Source organism: Mercenaria mercenaria, chromosome 9 (assembly GCF_021730395.1).
Source record: "Mercenaria mercenaria strain notata chromosome 9, MADL_Memer_1, whole genome shotgun sequence".
In the NCBI taxonomy this organism is placed as follows: Eukaryota; Metazoa; Mollusca; class Bivalvia; order Venerida; family Veneridae; genus Mercenaria; species Mercenaria mercenaria.
In genome coordinates, this window is record NC_069369.1 from 5206771 (window position 1) to 5226050 (window position 19280).

General features: G+C 38.7%; 1 protein-coding gene across 1 annotated transcript; it reads right to left on the bottom strand.

The window, feature by feature from the left end:
- Positions 1–210: 210 nt before the first annotated feature.
- LOC128559378 (nascent polypeptide-associated complex subunit alpha, muscle-specific form-like) lies at positions 211–15672 on the bottom strand. Its single transcript, XM_053550729.1, has 3 exons — positions 15540–15672; positions 10468–10594; positions 211–5440 (listed from the first exon to the last, which is right to left on the bottom strand). Exons 1-3 carry the CDS (start codon positions 15583–15585, stop codon positions 211–213), a joined length of 5403 nt encoding a protein of 1800 aa, XP_053406704.1. The 5' UTR covers positions 15586–15672.
- Between the last annotated feature and the right edge of the window lie 3608 nt (positions 15673–19280).

The window sequence follows — 19280 nt, forward strand, 5'->3', positions numbered from 1 at the left end:
GTAGGTGGTTGTTTGTGTGTCGGAGGCAAGGTGGACGGCAGAAGAGGCTTAATGCAAGGGCATGTAACATCACCTGGCTTGCATTTACATGGTCCTGTGGGTGGTGGCTTGTAGGTTGGTTGCCATATGGCAGGTGGCTTGTAGGTATGAGGCAAGGTGGATGGTGGCATAGGCTTGACACAAGGGCATCTACCATCACCAGGTTTGCATTTACATGGTCCTAGGGTGGTGGCTTGTATGTCGGAGGCACGCAAAATGTGGCGGAGTCTTGATGCAAGGGCATTTAACATCATCTGGCTTGCATTTACATGGCCGAGTAGGTGGTTGTTTGTGTGTCGGAGGCAAGGTGGACGGCAGAAGAGGCTTAATGCAAGGGCATTTAACATCACCTGGCTTGCATTTACATGGTCCTGTGGGAGGTGGCTTATAGGTTGGTTGCCATATGGCAGGTGGCTTGTAGGTATGAGGCAAGGTGGATGGTGGCATAGGCTTGACACAAGGGCATCTACCATCACCAGGCTTGCATTTACATGGTCCTGTGAGTGGTGGCTTGTAGGTTGGTTGCCATATGGCAGGTGGCTTGTAGGTATGAGGCAAGGTGGATGGTGGCGTAGGCTTGACACAAGGGCATCTACCATCACCAGGCTTGCATTTACATGGTCCTGTGAGTGGTGGCTTGTAAGTTGGTTGCCATATGGCAGGTGGCTTGTAGGTATGAGGCAAGGTGGATGGTGGCGTAGGCTTGACACAAGGGCATCTACCATCACCAGGCTTGCATTTACATGGTCCTACGGGTGGTGGCTCGTATGTCGGAGGCCAAGCAAAATGTGGCGGAGTCTTGATGCAAGGGCATTTAACATCATCTGGCTTGCATTTACATGGCCGAGTAGGTGGTTGTTTGTGTGTCGGAGGCAAGGTGGACGGCAGAAGAGGCTTAATGCAAGGGCATGTAACATCACCTGGCTTGCATTTACATGGTCCTGTGGGTGGTGGCTTGTAGGTTGGTTGCCATATGGCAGGTGGCTTGTAGGTATGAGGCAAGGTGGATGGTGGCATAGGCTTGACACAAGGGCATCTACCATCACCAGGCTTGCATTTACATGGTCCTACGGGTGGTGGCTTGTATGTCGGAGGCCACGCAAAATGTGGCGGAGTCTTGATGCAAGGGCATTTAACATCATCTGGCTTGCATTTACATGGCCGAGTAGGTGGTTGTTTGTGTGTCGGAGGCAAGGTGGACGGCAGAAGAGGCTTAATGCAAGGGCATTTAACATCACCTGGCTTGCATTTACATGGTCCTGTGGGAGGTGGCTTATAGGTTGGTTGCCATATGGCAGGTGGCTTGTAGGTATGAGGCAAGGTGGATGGTGGCATAGGCTTGACACAAGGGCATCTACCATCACCAGGCTTGCATTTACATGGTCCTGTGAGTGGTGGCTTGTAGGTTGGTTGCCATATGGCAGGTGGCTTGTAGGTATGAGGCAAGGTGGATGGTGGCGTAGGCTTGACACAAGGGCATCTACCATCACCAGGCTTGCATTTACATGGTCCTACGGGTGGTGGCTCGTATGTCGGAGGCCAAGCAAAATGTGGCGGAGTCTTGATGCAAGGGCATTTAACATCATCTGGCTTGCATTTACATGACCGAGTAGGTGGTTGTTTGTGTGTCGGAGGCAAGGTGGACGGCAGAAGAGGCTTAATGCAAGGGCATGTAACATCACCTGGCTTGCATTTACATGGTCCTGTGGGTGGTGGCTTGTAGGTTGGTTGCCATATGGCAGGTGGCTTGTAGGTATGAGGCAAGGTGGATGGTGGCATAGGCTTGACACAAGGGCATCTACCATCACCAGGTTTGCATTTACATGGTCCTGCGGGTGGTGGCTTGTATGTCGGAGGCCACGCAAAATGTGGCGGAGTCTTGATGCAAGGGCATTTAACATCATCTGGCTTGCATTTACATGGCCGAGTAGGTGGTTGTTTGTGTGTCGGAGGCAAGGTGGACGGCAGAAGAGGCTTAATGCAAGGGCATGTTACATCACCTGGCTTGCATTTACATGGACCTGTGGGTGGTGGCTTGTAGGTTGGTTGCCATATGGCAGGTGGCTTGTAGGTATGAGGCAAGGTGGATGGTGGCATAGGCTTGACACAAGGGCATCTACCATCACCAGGTTTGCATTTACATGGTCCTACGGGTGGTGGCTTGTATGTCGGAGGCCACGCAAAATGTGGCGGAGTCTTGATGCAAGGGCATTTAACATCATCTGGCTTGCATTTACATGGCCGAGTAGGTGGTTGTTTGTGTGTCGGAGGCAAGGTGGACGGCAGAAGAGGCTTAATGCAAGGGCATTTAACATCACCTGGCTTGCATTTACATGGTCCTGTGGGAGGTGGCTTATAGGTTGGTTGCCATATGGCAGGTGGCTTGTAGGTATGAGGCAAGGTGGATGGTGGCATAGGCTTGACACAAGGGCATCTACCATCACCAGGCTTGCATTTACATGGTCCTACGGGTGGTGGCTTGTATGTCGGAGGCCACGCAAAATGTGGCGGAGTCTTGATGCAAGGGCATTTAACATCATCTGGCTTGCATTTACATGGCCGAGTAGGTGGTTGTTTGTGTGTCGGAGGCAAGGTGGACGGCAGAAGAGGCTTAATGCAAGGGCATTTAATATCACCTGGCTTGCATTTACATGGTCCTGTGGGAGGTGGCTTGTAGGTTGGTTGCCATATGGCAGGTGGCTTGTAGGTATGAGGCAAGGTGGATGGTGGCATAGGCTTGACACAAGGGCATCTACCATCACCAGGCTTGCATTTACATGGTGCTGTGGGTGGTGGTTTGTAAGTCGGAGGCAATGCGGATGGTGGCGGAGTCATGTTGCAAGAACATCTATTATCATCTGGATGGCATTTACATGGCCCTGTGGGCGGTGGTCTGTATGTCGGAGGCCATACGTGAGGTGGCGGAGTCTTGATGCAAGGGCATTTATTATCACCTGGCATGCAATTACATGGCCCTCTGGGTGGCGGATTGTATATCGGAGGCCAGGTGGAAGGTGGCGGAGTCTTCATGCATGGGCATTTAACATCACCTGGCTTGCATTTACATGGCCCTACGGGTGGTGGCTCGTAGGTCGGAGGCCAGACGAAAGGTGGCGGAGTCTTCATGCAAGGGCATTTATCATCACCTGGCTTGCATTTACATGGACCTGTGGGTAGTGGTTTGTAGGTCGGAGGCCAGACGAAAGGTGGCGGAGTCTTGATGCAAGAGCATTTACCATCACCTGGCTTGCATTTACATGGTGCTGTGGGTGGTGGTTTGTAAGTCGGAGGCAATGTGGATGGTGGCGGAGTCTTGTTGCAAGGGCATCTATTATCACCTGGATGGCATTTACATGATCCTGTGGGTGGTGGTTTGTAGGTTGGAGTCCTGGTTAAAAGTGGCGGAGTCTTGATGCAAGAGCATTTACCATCACCTGGCTTGCATTTACATGGTGCTGTGCGTGGTGGTTTGTAAGTCGGAGGCAATGTGGATGGTGGCGGAGTCTTGTTGCAAGGGCATCTATTATCACCTGTATGGCATTTACATGGTCCTGTTGGTGGTGGTTTGTAGGTCGGAGTCCTTGTGAAAGGTGGCGGAGTTTTGATGCAAGTGCATTTAACATCAGCTGGCATGCATTTACATGGTGTTGTGGGTAGTGGTTTGTTAGTCGGAGGCAATGCGGATGGTGGCGGAGTCATGTTGCAAGAACATTTATTATCATCTGGATGGCATTTACATGGCCCTGTGGGCGGTGGTCTGTATGTCGGAGGCCATACGTTAGGTGGCGGGGCCTTGATGCAAGGGCATTTAATATCACCTGGCATGCAATTACATGGCCTTCTGGGTGGCGGATTGTATGTCGGAGTCCAGGTGGAAGGTGGCGGAGTCTTCATGCATGGGCATTTAACATCACCTGGCTTGCATTTACATGGCCCTACAGGTGGTGGCTCGTAGGTCGGAGGCCAGACGAAAGGTGGCGGAGTCTTCATGCAAGGGCATTTAACATCACCTGGCTTGCATTTACATGGAGCTGTGGGTGGTGGTTTGTAGGTTGGAGGCCAAACGAAAGGTGGCGGAGTCTTGATGCAAGGGCATTTAACATCATCTGACTTGCATTTACATGGCGCTGTGGGTGGTGGTTCGTAGGTCGGAGGCCAGACGAAAGGTGGTGAAGTCTTCATGCAAGGGCATTCAACATCACCTGGATGGCATTTACATGGTGCTGTGCGTGGTGGTTTGTAAGTCGGAGGCAATGTGGATGGTGGCGGAGTCTTGTTGCAAGGGCATCTGTTATCACCTGGATGGCATTTACATGGTCCTGTTGCTGGTGGTTTGTAGGTCGGAGTCCTTGTGAAAGGTGGCAGAGTTTTGATGCAAGTGCATTTAACATCACCTGGCATGCATTCACATGGTGCTGTGGGTGGTGGTTTGTAAGTCGGAGGCAACGTGGATGGTGGCGGAGTCTTGTTGCAAGGGCATCTATTATCACCAGAATGACATTTACATGGTCCTGTTGGTGGTGGTTTGTAGGTCGAAGTCCTTGTGAAAGGTTGCGGAGTCTTGATGCAAGTGCATTTTACATCACCTGGCTTGCATTTACATGGCCTTGCGTGTGGTGGCTTGTAGGTCGGAGGCCAGACAAAATGTGGCGGAGTCTTGATGCAAGGGCATTTAGGATCACCTGGCTTGCACTTACATGGCACTACATGTGGTGGTTTGTAGGTTGGAGGCCAGACAAAATGTGGCGGAGTCTTGATGCAGGAGCATTTAACATCCCCTAGCTTGCATTTACATGGCGCAGTGGGTGGTTGTTCGTAAGTCGGAGGCAATGTGGGTGGTGACGGAGTCATGTTGCAAGAACATCTTTTATCATCTGGATGGCATTTACATGGCCCTGTGGGCGGTGGTCTGTATGTCGGAGGCCATACGTGAGGTGGCGGAGTCTTTATGCAAGGGCATTTAACATCACCTGGCATGCATTTACATGGTGCTGTGGGTGGTGGTTTGTAAGTCGGAGGCAATGTGGATGATGGCGGAGTCTTGTTGCAAGAACATCTAACATCACCTGGATGGCATATACATGGCCTTACGTGTGGTGGCTTGTAGGTCGAAGTCCTGGTGAAAGGTGGCGGAGTTTTGATGCAAGGGCATTTAACATCACCTGGCTTGCATTTACATGGCCTTACGGGTGGTGGCTTGTAGGTCGGAGGCCATACCGACGGTTTCGGAGACTTGATGCAGGGACATTTTACATCATCTGGCTTGCATTTACATATCTTCGTGTGTGGTGGCTTGTAGACTGGAGGCCATGTGGGAGGTGGCTTTTTGTTCGGAGGCAAAATGCTCTGCAGATGAGGCTTTGTACAAGGGCATCTACCGTCACATGATTTTTTGGCCAAGCTGTAAATACATGAAATACCCTCTGGTTTCATTTAATTTTCAACGGATGTTAATAAAAAATAAATTACATGTATTCATTTTTAGCATTTGTAAGCACCGACATACGATGAAATAAATGATTTTGTTATATTAGATAGTACCTGCTATATTTAAAAAATACTGTACATGTACTTATTCTGATAATTTCGGTATCGCTTTCTCGTGCTAAACAGAATGCTAAAAATAGGGAGGAGAAATCACTGGTACAAATAATCTTCAGCCATTTTACACCTGTATGTTGCAAATATTCAAATGTCGAAATATTAAGACATTTTTCAAAAAAAAAATCCATATCATTTGTATTCATTTTGTGTTATCTCAGTTGATCAGAAATACTGTTGAATACGGGGAGATTCAAAGTTGAGAAGAATTCAGAATCAACTAAATATCATTTAAATCATCATATTGGAAAGTCAAAATATATGTAATGAAATAACATTCAACCGTTATCAACGTTCAAACGGATCTTCAGAAATGGCGTTGCTGTGGAATGAAAATTTTAATAAAAATAAAATCGAGTACCGTCTGTTTATGACGTCGTATTTATATACACAGAAAACGTGTGAAAAGATTCGTGTTCTCTATCTCTATGATGGTGTTTCGGCCTGTATAAGCACAAAACGAAACCTTGATTAATGTAAAATTGCAAGAACAAAGTCAGATGCAAACCATTGAAGAATATATTACCAAGTGCGCGTGCGTGTTGTTACTTCCTGGAAAATATAATAAAAATGAGACCCGTCATGCAAATCTAGTTAAAGCCTTTGATAAACTGGTAATATGTTAGAAAATGTTTGACTGATGATTGAAATGAACAGTGATATAGAAAGTCCTATATATAGGATCGTACTGTATAGAAATGAAATAATGCAGAACAATGACACATTAACATATTTATACAATACATATATGTTACTAGGACAATACAATATCTCGACAAAAACAGTGACATTCAGTGGTTTTGGACCTCTTGACACTTATGTCAACTTGTGATATTTAAACTTTAATCAGTTACTCAAACAGTGCAAAGTTAGTGTTTCAGTAGATTTCTTTTAGGTTTAAAATGGATGCGAGTCTAGACATTGACGCCTGGTATGTGGACACTGCCCTGCCTGTGCAGCAGTTTCCTGGATGGAAGAGGTTGGAGGTTAGAGTTACAGGTGTGATGTATCAGATTTTGTGTATGGATTCTTGCTAGATAGAATCTCTGACACTTTTTTATGTTTGGCATTTCTTCTAAGGCAACAACACACTTACAGACGGTACATATGTGTGTCCATTTAGCTGATGGATTGTTGTAGGAACGACCCCTATATGCAGCTGTTTATGCAGATTGTTTTGCGACCCTAATTCTTCGTCTTCCTTTCGGGTAAGTTTGCTTTTACTGTATTTTTTTCATCAAACCGCGCAAAGTATTTGTCCTAAAAGTTAGCTTTTTATACCAGATTTCAGAGTTTGGACGCCTGATATGGTTGTTAGCCATACTAAACAGTGCCACTGAAATTCAATAGCCATATTGCTGTCTTCTTCTGAACTCCTTGTATACTTTTTAGGATTTTCATGAGCATACTGTTTCGGCTTGAATGTGCTGTGATCCGAGTGACTTGTTTCGCCAGTTCTAGTTTTAGTATTCAAAATAATGAATCCCCTTCGCATTTGTTTTCAAAGAGACATCACCCCAACAAAGACTATGGTTTTCTGGTTTTCGGTCGGCTTCCTTTACCATTCATTTTCGGAGGCTAGAACAGATCTACTTCTGTTCGCTTTAAGAGTGCAAAATTATACTGTAGCTGAGAAGGAAGAGCAGCCCGATCTTAGCTTTAAATGAGTTTAGGGAAGCACTATGGTTGAAGCCCTACATCTGGCTTGCATTTTATTTACTTTGCTTGATTATCTTCTATTTGTAAGTAAAAGAAATAACCAACAAATGAGATCAATTAAATAGAACATGCTATTTTATTTATTTAAAAATGACTGTCTCCCTTTAACTTAAAAAAATATATTTTATCGACCTTTTTATTGTACCTTTGAAATTGCCTGATAGCTGATTCATTTTTTCCTGTATCTGAATTTCTTATATCATGTACAATCGTTTCTAAATCGAAATTTATAGCCATTTTATCACGAGATACGATCTGGTTTGGTAATGTTTACTTTAGCAGACGAGTGTAAACAAATTGCGATGAATAATATTGTTCATGCAAAATAGAAGAATAAAGTATAAATTTGTCGAATAATAACATAAAACGATAAACAAGGTTTGCTTTAAGGTGTTTTATCAGTGTTAAAATAGAACTTGAGAGATTCTGTGTGCTCTATTTAAAGAATTGTGCCATTTCATGAATATCGATTAATGAAAGTATTACGGCAACATACAATAAGTAAGATACAATACTGTATTTTCTCTGTAAGCCGTATTTTGACAGAATTCATATAGGTATATTATAAAGAGAAAATTGTTCTGAAAGCTATAAATTATTCCTCTTTATATTGTTTTTGTTGTCGTTTAGTGTCTGTGTTCATTTTTCAAGAAAAAATGGGAGTATTTTGTATTTGTATGAGATATTAGACAGGAGGCCATGTTTTAACTAAGGTATCGAATGTACGGCTCCAACATTTGCTTTGGCCCTGCTCCGTTGTAAACCTTTTTACTTACAAATATACTGAAATCCGGGTAACGAACAAAATATTTTTAGATAAAGTCTACAATTTTTTATTTTGAAAAAAATCTCACAGTTGAAATTAAAAGTTGTTCTTTCAGTGAAATGTTCGCAGTTTGACCGATAGCATTTTATTACTTTCGGTATGTCTTCTTCTTCATTTAATGTTTCAGTATTCAAAATAGGGATGTTCTGTATTATTGTTCTGAACAGTTTGCGATTCTTAAATTTAAACGTCTACACAAATGGAACTGGTTCGACTTATTACATGTTCTTACTGTCCTCTAGTCCTGCAGAGATTTTTCAGTTCTAATGTTTGTAATGGTTTTGGTATATCTTAATTTATAAATTCTCGTTACATTCATCAATTTATCTAGTCGTCATTCCTTCGTTGTGAACTTCGAAACTTTGCTGCAACTGGCTAAACAAAACGGAATATTTAGAAAATTGTGTTATGGATGGCATGAACAAAATAACAGATACTGTTTATTGTCAGTAGGCTTATAGGAAAATGCAAGTTTCGATTTGACCGTTTTCGTTAATACTAAAGCATCTTAACATAGTAGTCGTATTAATCTGTGTTCACATGTAAATTGTAATTCTGAATGTAGTATATTGTATTATCAACAGTTTTCACAGTTTTCGTTCACAGTTATTAAAGAGATACAGCTACATTTCTTGATGTTAATATTGGTAGAACAGTTGATGGTAATTTTGATTTTTCTGTTCATGAAAAACCAACCAATACACATCAATACATTGAATTTTCATCCTGTCATCCACTTTCATGCAAGAAAGGGATCCCGTTTAGCCAAGCTAAGCGGTACAGACGTCTCACTTCTAATGATGATTTGTTCACAAATGAATTGGAGAAATTGCGAATGTATTTCCAAAATCGTAATTATCCAAGTCATATCCTTGATGATGCTTTAGCTAAGGCATCAGTATTATCCACCGAAGAAGCCATGACCAATCACAGGCAGAATACAGATGAAACATTGGTCAGATCCTTAATAAATATTGGGGGCTTTTTGAAATATCTGAGAAAAGCAGTGTACGCAACCTGGCCAAATGCAAACCATTGCCTACAAGCGACCTACAAATCTCAGTGATATCTTGGTTCACAGTAGCCTGATGTCTTCGGATGTAAATGGTGGTGTTCTTAAATGCAATAGAATTGAGAGAGAGAATTCTCATTGCGCTAATATCACTGAATCTGCACAGTTTACAGGCTCTCAAAATTTAAAAACTTACGATGTTAAACAAAATCTTAACTGCATGTCTGAAAATGTTATTTATTTAATCACATGCAAAAAGTGTAAGTTACAATATGTGGGACAAACACATCAGAAATGTTCACAAAGAATGAATAGCCATAAATTTGATATATGGTATTTTCCTGATACTCCTAAAAATGTATCAGAACATTTCAATTCTGAAAACCACTCTGTTAGTGATTTTTCTTTCATGCCAATCGACTTGGTAAAAAATGACTGGTTTAGACTCTTGAAATACAACCTGGCCTTATGGCATGAATGCTTAAGTATTATTTTAGTCTTTCATTTTTTCACACAGATTCTTCCTAATGTATTTTTGCATCTTAGTTAGTTTTCCTTGCCTGTATAAATATTATTTTTGCAGGGAATAAGTATCTATTTTTGATCCTATTCTATATGTGAATATTACGCCAAAATGGGTAACGTCTTTTGGCGTCGTCATTGACGTCGTACTTTCCTATGACGTCATACGCATGATACTGTTTTGTTATTATACTCTGATGAAGTCCAATGGACGAAACATGTTAGTTTTAAAGTAAACAGCATATATTTGGAGTTAGTTCTTCGCTTTATCTATTATCAACAGTTTTCTGGTAATATTCAGTATTCCTGATCAATGTAGTGCATTCTTTATGAGATTTTTGAATTACTGATTAATCATACTTAAAAATTGTATAATGCTATTTTCGAGTATTGTGGACAGTTTTAGAGTTAATTCGGGATATATATGTATCAGTTTCACCATTTGTATTATTTTCTTAATCGACGTCATAATTAAGAACTTAAGAACGTCGACGACGTCATTATAACCATTCCTCTTGTGATTCGTGAACCCAGTTAGTAAGTTTAAGTCGTAATTTTACAGTATTAAACTATGTAAATACCAAATAACGCTTTTTCTTTAATATTTTCCCCGCTTTTTAGATATGAATACTAAGTGTCTACGTCCCTGTAAAGGGTAAGACAGTAATGGAAGATAGATAGATAGATAGATAGGTAGGTAGGTCGGTCGGTCGGTCGGTAGATAGACAGCGAAAAGTTTTATACATACTCGCAAATCATCAAACACTCGTTGTCATAGCAAACGTTTTCTGTAGAGCATACATATTTGATTCCATTCCCACAAAGCGCCCTGCAGTTGAGTCCTGATCTACTAGGTCTGACGCTCACAGCAGCAACTATAAAAAAAAAAGAACATAATCTCACTGTTCTGTCCAAAAATAAATCCAGCACCCATTTATTATATCGTAATTGAATCAAGATATTTTAGCCGGCAGTGCTGAATTTCACGACGAACTTTGTTTCATGCTCTGTCATTTTTCATCCGAAATGGTATACCTGTTTATCCGCATGCCAACAACATCCATCGACTGTATTTTTATTTCCCGGGTATATCATTTACATGTTATTCTTAATTTCTAGGAAATAAATTTTTAAGCTGTGAACAAATTTGACAACTGCGTCAGTCGTAAACGATCGCGGCGATTCAAATATCACAACTAATTAAACAGCAATTCAAAGGCTTCTACAAATAAAATACAACTACATAAGTGTAAGTTATATCAACTGCTTATAATTTTCAAAAGCTTCGCGTAACTGGCATGTACCTTGCGAGTGTAATTTGACTTGTTATAAATATTGTTCAATTTGCTTTATTTGTGACAGTCGGAACGTTTTGTTGTTTTAGTTCAAAAACATAAGGAAATTAACTCGAATGTGACGGCGATCGGAAAAAGGAAAGTGGACAAAATTTGAAATAAATTTAAATTACCTTAGTTAAAAGGATACAATATAAGCATAGGCTTAATAATTATAAATGTTTGCTATAACTTACACGCACGTGCCTGTATTTTATTAGTAACTTTTGAATGGCTGTTAGGTCGTGACATTCGATTTGCCATGATCGCTTACGACTGACGTAATCGTCAAAGTCTGTCAGTGTTTAAAAACTTATTCTCAGAAATGAACAATGACGTGTAAATGATCTACCCGGGAACTGAATGTACATGCCATGTGTGTTGTTGGCATGCGAATAACTACGCATATCTTTTTCGATTGAAAAATGACAGAGCATGAAACGAAGTTCGTCGTGAAATGCAGCACTGCTGACTTAAGTACTGTAAAATCTGGAGAATAAGCGCATATTCGAATATAAGCGCATATCAAAAGTAAGCGCATACGGTCTTACCGTTATTCCGTATGGGATAATAAGCGCATGTCATCCAGGTAAACAAACATCAGATGCAGCAAAAAGACGTTATTAACGGTATTATACCGTGATAATTGTTTATCACGAATACAAGTGACAGGTATTCTTACCTGTTGAATTGCCGATGGGTGTTAAAAGATTTTAACGTCTACTGTTTGGCAAAACGATAATCGTTTACGAAAATCATGCTTTTTGAATAGAAAATGTTCTCAGTGAATGAAAATAAAAGTTCGAAAACCAGAATAGTTGTATGCGTTGTCATTACAGTTTGTCATTCTTGTGTAAATCTGTGAAAACAATATGAATAAAATGCCTTAAACGCAAATCCTATTCTATGGAAAAGAAATTAGAAATTGTTGACTTTAAAATTTATAAAAAGATGTAAGAATCAGTACCGTACATGCAATAAGTATAATCTTGGTGTTGAACAATGATTAAATGGAATAGTAAAAAATGTATGCAATAAAATGAAATAGTTCACTGCGCATGTCCATGTTCTTACTTTACTTTCCTTTTCTCAACCGAGCTATCGTGTAGTGGTTGAAAAACGTGTCCGAATATTGAGCTCAAAACACGAATTCATGAAATACTGTGCTGAAGGCGTTTCAAAACAAGATATTTCATTTCACTATATTAGAAAGTTCAAAGCTATTTTACATTGTATAATATGCTTTATGGTAAGCTTACTACTTTTAGCACTGTGTTTCATGTGTTTTGTAGAAATTGTAAATGTTGATGCCCATGTGGGCCAAGCATAAGAAAATAAACTTGTAAACTGGAGGTAAAGCACTGTCAATTTTCCATATATAAGCGCATATCAAATATAAGCGCATAGTTTTGGCTTAAGTATAAGCGCATATCAAAAATAGGCGCATAAAAGTGTCACTAAAATTATTATAAGCGTATACGCTTATTTACCTGATTTTACAGTACCTTGATTCAGTTACTATTTAGTAAATAAGTGATGGATATTTTGAGGTCTGTCTTCTGACGTTTCTATCACATATACGAGCATCAGTATTGACCAAACAAATGTGCCGAAGCCTTATGCTTTATGTCCCTTCTTTGTGCGAAATTGAGACGTAGACCTAAAAAACTCAAGATGCCCTAACTTGTCTATTACCCCAGCTGATTCTTCGAACACTTTTTTTAAAACAAAGATTCATTAATATTTTTACACAATGCATGTAGAATGGATATCAAATTATACTGATTTCAGTAATTCATGAAATAATTACAATATCCCCAACAATAATTTCCTAAACTACACTTTCAATTTGATATCTTAGACACCTCTTAACTGTAGGGAAAATGTAATTTCTATTCGCCGAATCGGCGTCTGATCTGGTTCCAAGCTGTTTGCAAAGGCTGTTAAATTCGCCTGCAGCAGGCTAAGGGTTAATGATAATGCAGCTCGATGAAAAAAATGTCTAAAAGTGTAACAAATACGTAGAATGCTATAATAACAACAACACTTACTCTGATTGTGTACTTTGTATTGTTATTTATGTCTGAACGTATGCCTGAAATGCCTCACAACTGAAAGCGGAAACGACTTAGCTTCGGAAAATAGTCCGAAGTATTTTTTTTTTTTTTTTTTTTGCTTTTTTTGCAAAGTTAAACAAAATCATTAAATTCTAGATATTTAGTCGCATTGTATGGAATTCAATGCTTGATAAGAAATACTAAACATCGACATTTAAAAAATACAAGAGGGTCATTGGTCCTATAGGGCTCACCTGTGTAAAAGGCTTCATGTGTGTTTGTATAATGTAATGGTACCAGTAAACAGTTAGGTTTATATAAATATCAACGCTCTATCTATTATGGATTCAGAGAAGAAGATATTCAAAGTTTCTTTTATATTAGCCTTTATTATGTACATGTCACACACATGCATGTTATGTGAATAGGCATCAATACTAATTGAATAAATGTTCAAATTATAATTTTGCACACACTAGACAACGGCGCCATACATACGGATTAGTGTGAAAATTAAACCTATAGTTTTGCTATTGTCCATTTTAGTACCTGCTATAATTTTTACAATTGGAAATGTGGTAAACTGTGCTGTTTGCCATTGTTAATCATGCGTAATTAGCACATTTATTTAGGGCATTTCCATCTTAACGAAACTAGACTAATAACGACCAATATTAAAATCCAAAGGCTTGGTGACCGTGACCGTAACAGTGACCGTGACAGATTTTCGCTCACTATTGTTAACATGAAATACCTAATACATTTAGCTCTCGAACATAATCTTGAATAAATATAAGTCTACTATCGTCTAGTATTTCGTAAATGTTAATGATGATATTATATATTTTCTTTTTATCGTATCTGTGAATTAAGTAATAGAAAGAGCATTGAAACTCAAGGGTAAATGATTTGTACGAGGGGGCGTAGCCCCCGAGTATAAATCGTTTACCCGAGAGTTTTAATGTTCTTTCTGTTTTGTATCATAGCCTTCCATATATGGTAGTTGTAGGCGTTCCTCACTGCCATATACAGCAGTTCAGTGAGTACTTGAAATCCTTGCATTACAAATGTGTAAAGCCCAGGTAAAATAAACCAATGCTAGAGCAGAAAATCAATAAAATACACTTCGCTGTCTACTGTTCCAGACACGCTGGCATACTTTCCTATCCAACAGTGCGGTAACTAGCGTGCGGGTATTAAATACCTGCACACTTTTAGTTACCGCACCCTGTAGTCAGTGTATACGATTTACCTACACCAAATTTGTTAAGAAAAAACACCGAGCTATGATACAACAAACTAAAGATCATAGAAATGAAATGAATCGTGTTTATTCATGTGCATGAAAGCGCGTGAAAGTGCCGACGTTACTCTGACGTCATCAGCGATTCTCTTGTTTATTTCCGGTTTTCAATATTTTTTTATCTTTACGTCTGTACGCTTTAACCAAGATACAAGATACAAGAAACTTTATTTAACGTCGGATACTATATATAACAAAAACATTAGCTTAAAGCTATTTCCCGACAAACATATGTAAAAAATAATATAACTATTAAAAAAGGCTGTAAAAGAAAAGTACATGGTTAAAGCATAGCATAAAAAAAAAGATAAGCATATTATATTGGTACATGCAAGTAAAAATACAAGTCTATGGGCATAAATAAGGAATTAGTAGTTGAACGTCGGGTATGTGACAAGTGTGAGACAGAAAACCTAATTCCCCAAGTAAAATACTTATCCCAACCTACCGAAAGAAAGATGTAGAGAGGGAAAAGGGGCCTGAGAGGGTCATACACAGTGCCACACCCGCCTCTGTCATCTACAATGTTATGTACTTTGGGACTGAAAAAAAGTGTTCCTTATAACCGAGTGTCCCTTATAACCGAATTCCCTATAACCGAGGATTTTACATTGAATAAAGAAGGAATTATATCGTGGAATTGAAAGATGTTCCTTATAACCGAGAGCTCCTTTTATCCGAGTTTCTTATAAGTGAGGTTTACTATGTGTTAATACCAAGCGTAGTCTTCATGGCTTTGACATCAAAATGCCACAGACATTCGATTTAAGCCTTTAAAACTTTGTAAAGAAGTTGAAACAAGCATGTTGGGATTTCTTAACCTGATTTATAATAAGAACTCCAGAGAAATGGCCTAGGACAAAGACTAAGTTAGAATGTCATTTGATAATAACAAACACATTTGCGTAATTTTGATTACAAGAGAAAAATGGTAGAAGCTCTTCTGAGTCCATATTAAGCACATTTTTGTAACAATTGTTCACTGTTGCGGTTAATCGATTTTCATTCTGTTATTTTTATTATAATTTTCTTCTTTTTTTTTCAAATGTTGTTATTTCAATACTTACAAGCATAGAATGTCTGTCTGCGAAAAAAAGAAGAATAATATGAAAATATAAGAACAAACCTGATACAGCAAAAAGTAGTAAAACAAGTTCCACATTCAGTGCCATTCTACGTCATCACGTAGACTCGCACTGCAATCTGAGTGAAATACACAAGTGAATGACACTCTATCAGCAGTAGAAGCGCGTTTTTGTACTGACAAATCTCCACGCGTCGTCTCACATGTAAAATATCAGACGACCTGTCTCAAGGTCATCGCTTTTTTTTTTTATTGTACTGTCAAGATACTAGTTTTATTAAATAACGGCTGTGTCAAAAATAGAAAACAATAGCTTAAAGATCTAAATTTGTTTGTAAATGCATTATATGTCCTTGTTTATTGCATTCATAGTAATTAGTTACGCTTTTAATTCTTCATTTTGAATCTATAATCAGGAAACATACAAATTGTACAGACTAAACCGAAGCCGTGGCGGGATTACTTCTTGGTTCTTTCTGGTTCTTTCTTCTTTCTAACTTCTTACTGACTTCTTACTTCCTTCTTCTAGCTTCCTGCTTCATACTTCTATTTTCTAACTCCGGTATTTACACATGCCAATAGTTTGCCTGTGTGCGATACTTTTCGTACAGTCTAAATCATAAACATGCCGCGGACATATGCTAGTTTCTAGCCTTTCATGTCCGTTTTTTTCTTGAGTTATGCCCCTTTTTACTGAATTTACATATTACAACTACATCTGCACGTCGTATACTCAACTTCTCAGAGAGTTACCATCCAGTTCAAATGATTCTTGATTATGTATTATCAACATGAAGTAAATACGAGTAAGATGTCGGATATTTCATGCCAAATATTTCTATGCCTCGTTCTCATCTTTACAAGGTTACATAACTCCTATTTTCCGTCTTGTTAAAATGTTCTTTGCAAGAAGTTAGATTGTCATTAGAGTTCTTTTGACATAAATATCTTGACCATAAAATCCTCTCAAGAAGCATTTTCAGAATATTTCTTCATTATTTTTTCTCTCCGTGACTATTTGATAAACGACATTGTGTCTAAAATCATTAGTCCTCCACCTCTGATTCATGTGGGGAAGTTTTCATTTACTTGCGGAGAACAGGTTTGTACTGGTACAGAATCCAAAACACTGGTTAGGTTAACTGCCCGCCGTTATATGACTGAAATACTGTTGAAAAACGTCGTTAAACCCAAATCAAACAAACAAACAAACTCACTCTGTAGCGAAGTGAAGTTTTCACAGAAAATCTAAATTTTATTATAAAAAAAAGTAACAAATCCTATTGAAGACTTCTTGATCTGAACAGACTTAGTAATTCTAAAAATCTTGATATTTATATATTGTACAGCATTCGCCAAGTTCTTGTTAAAATGACCGTTAAAATTACCCTGTTCTCAGTTTGGAAATGATAATTACAAGTGCCATCAGCGAAATAAGAACTTATAAGTGAAAAATTGTACGAACTAAAAGTAGGAAATATAAAATAAGGTCTCTCTTTGACATCGGCATGTAATACAGAGGGACAGGAAACTAAATGCTTATAAAATATGCAAAGACCTAATTATTTGTCAGATGTTTTATCTAAATTACACACTAGACTGATTTTTGTACATATTATAACCTTCAACTTTTTGTAATGTTTCAAACTGCTGCAGGTTTTGAAGCAAAATTTAAAGTTTGCTTTAAGATACGAAGGTCGTTTTAAGTACTCCGATAACAGTAAGGATAGGTTCTCCGTCAACACTTTAGGACCAGTATAATGATGAAAAAATGATGTTCACAAATTAAAGATATTAGTGATATTTGGGTACTCAGATTCTAGATCCAAAATTGCACCAGATGCCACCATTTACATACCTATATCTAAAAATATCCAGGGCGATACTACCTAATCCCTCATAATAATAAGGGGTACCCCTCCATTTATTTATTTATTTATTTAAAGTCTCGCCATTTACAAATATATAAAGTACACATATAAAATACACAGACATAGAATTATGTATAAACAATAAAACATGTAAATGGTCATTCAAAGTGAATTATACGAGACTGTATATTCCACAAAGTCTTCAATACTATTTACTATTCTAATATCATAAAACTGTTTCTATAAAAGATATATGCTCCTTTTGCTCTGTCACACATCAGATCATAATATTAAAGTTTATTCATTACGACTCAATGCAAATTTAATCTACAGGGGTTGCACTTCCAGCGGATCAAACCCAGGCAAGTCACCGCGGCCTAAGAATAAACAGTTCAAGTTTTAAATCAATAGACACTATTCAAAAAAAAAACTAAGTTAAAAAGGGACTTAACCCTGTCAAAACACAAATCCGCTATTATGGGGGTTGTCTCCCTGGTGTTGACCCTAATAGTAAATAATTACCTTAAGTTTTAAGTCTGTAGTAGGGACATCTGACTTTATCAAACACTTTAAAAAAAAAAAAAATGGTAATAATCTGTCAAAAATACCATTTAACCAACGCTGATGCTGGAGCAAGTGCACTAGCTCTACTTTGTCTTTCAAAAGTCTAAAAATCGAGCTTAGAATCAGGGAACGCCAATGCAACTGTCACAGTCTGTATTATATTGCAATCTTTGACAGTCACATCCGCACATCCTGCCGAAAAGTCACATCTCACAAACCGATGTTCAGAGCGGTCCACTAAGGGCGCAATCCGCAAGGAGTTGATCCATTTGACTAACTCATATACTTAATTGTTTTAACTGTTAATATATATTTTTAATATCAAAACTTTTGTGACAGTTCAACAAAGACAATTTAGTACTATTAAAAACATCAATTGGTACAATAAAACAACTTCCTAGCCACGATCATAGTCATATATGTTCTTATGTTCCCTTAGGCAATACCAGATTGATATGTCGTTAGTCGGAACTACCGCATCAATAATTTCATTCCCGAGAAAAAAAAATAAAAATCACCCGCCCGCACGTACATAAAAATCTCCGAAAAAAAATTTTTTTTCCCGATTACGCGGTCCGGAATAATAACGGCAAAGCAGGTTTTATCGCTGTTTTAATGCGTCAAAGTGATATTGATCGGATTTCATGCATCCGTAATACATGTTACTGATGACCAAAACTCAAAAAGTCAGGAATTATGGTGTTGTACATTATTTGTTTTAAATCTGGAGTGTCTGTGCTAGTGCCACACATGGCCTTTGATGTGCTGGTAGGTGATGAAGTAGGCACGTTCTACGATTGTTCAATACAGTGAAAGGAACGAAGCACGACTTGTAAGACGTGCACGGGGATGCACTTAAAAATATTTGGAAATATTGTTCAGATATAGTTTTCAAACCATTTGTTATCAGTTGTTTAGTTCAGTATGTTATATCTAGAGCCCAAAGCTGAGGCCGACTACAATCTTAAAAAAAAATGTCCGTTCACAGATCCTGACCGACCTATCACATTGTCTAGGCCAAATCTTTTTGAACGTAACTTCTTTAGTACAGCAGTCAGATATTCTATCGAAACGCATTTAGTCAATTTAAAAATTGTTTAGCTTTTCAAATAAGTAGTGTAGATATAAAATCTGTCCTTTTGTAACCCCAGTTTTGCCTGTTTGTCTATTACTTGGCTGTGAATTGATAGAACGAAAAAAAAAAACTGGAAAAAAACAGACCTCCCCAACTCTAAATTTCTAGTTCAGTCAAAGCAAAACAAACAACACTTTAAGGGTGGCCATATAACACTTTAAGGGTGGCCATATTGGGAGCATTCTTTGTCAGTCTTGTTATCATTTTTGCCTG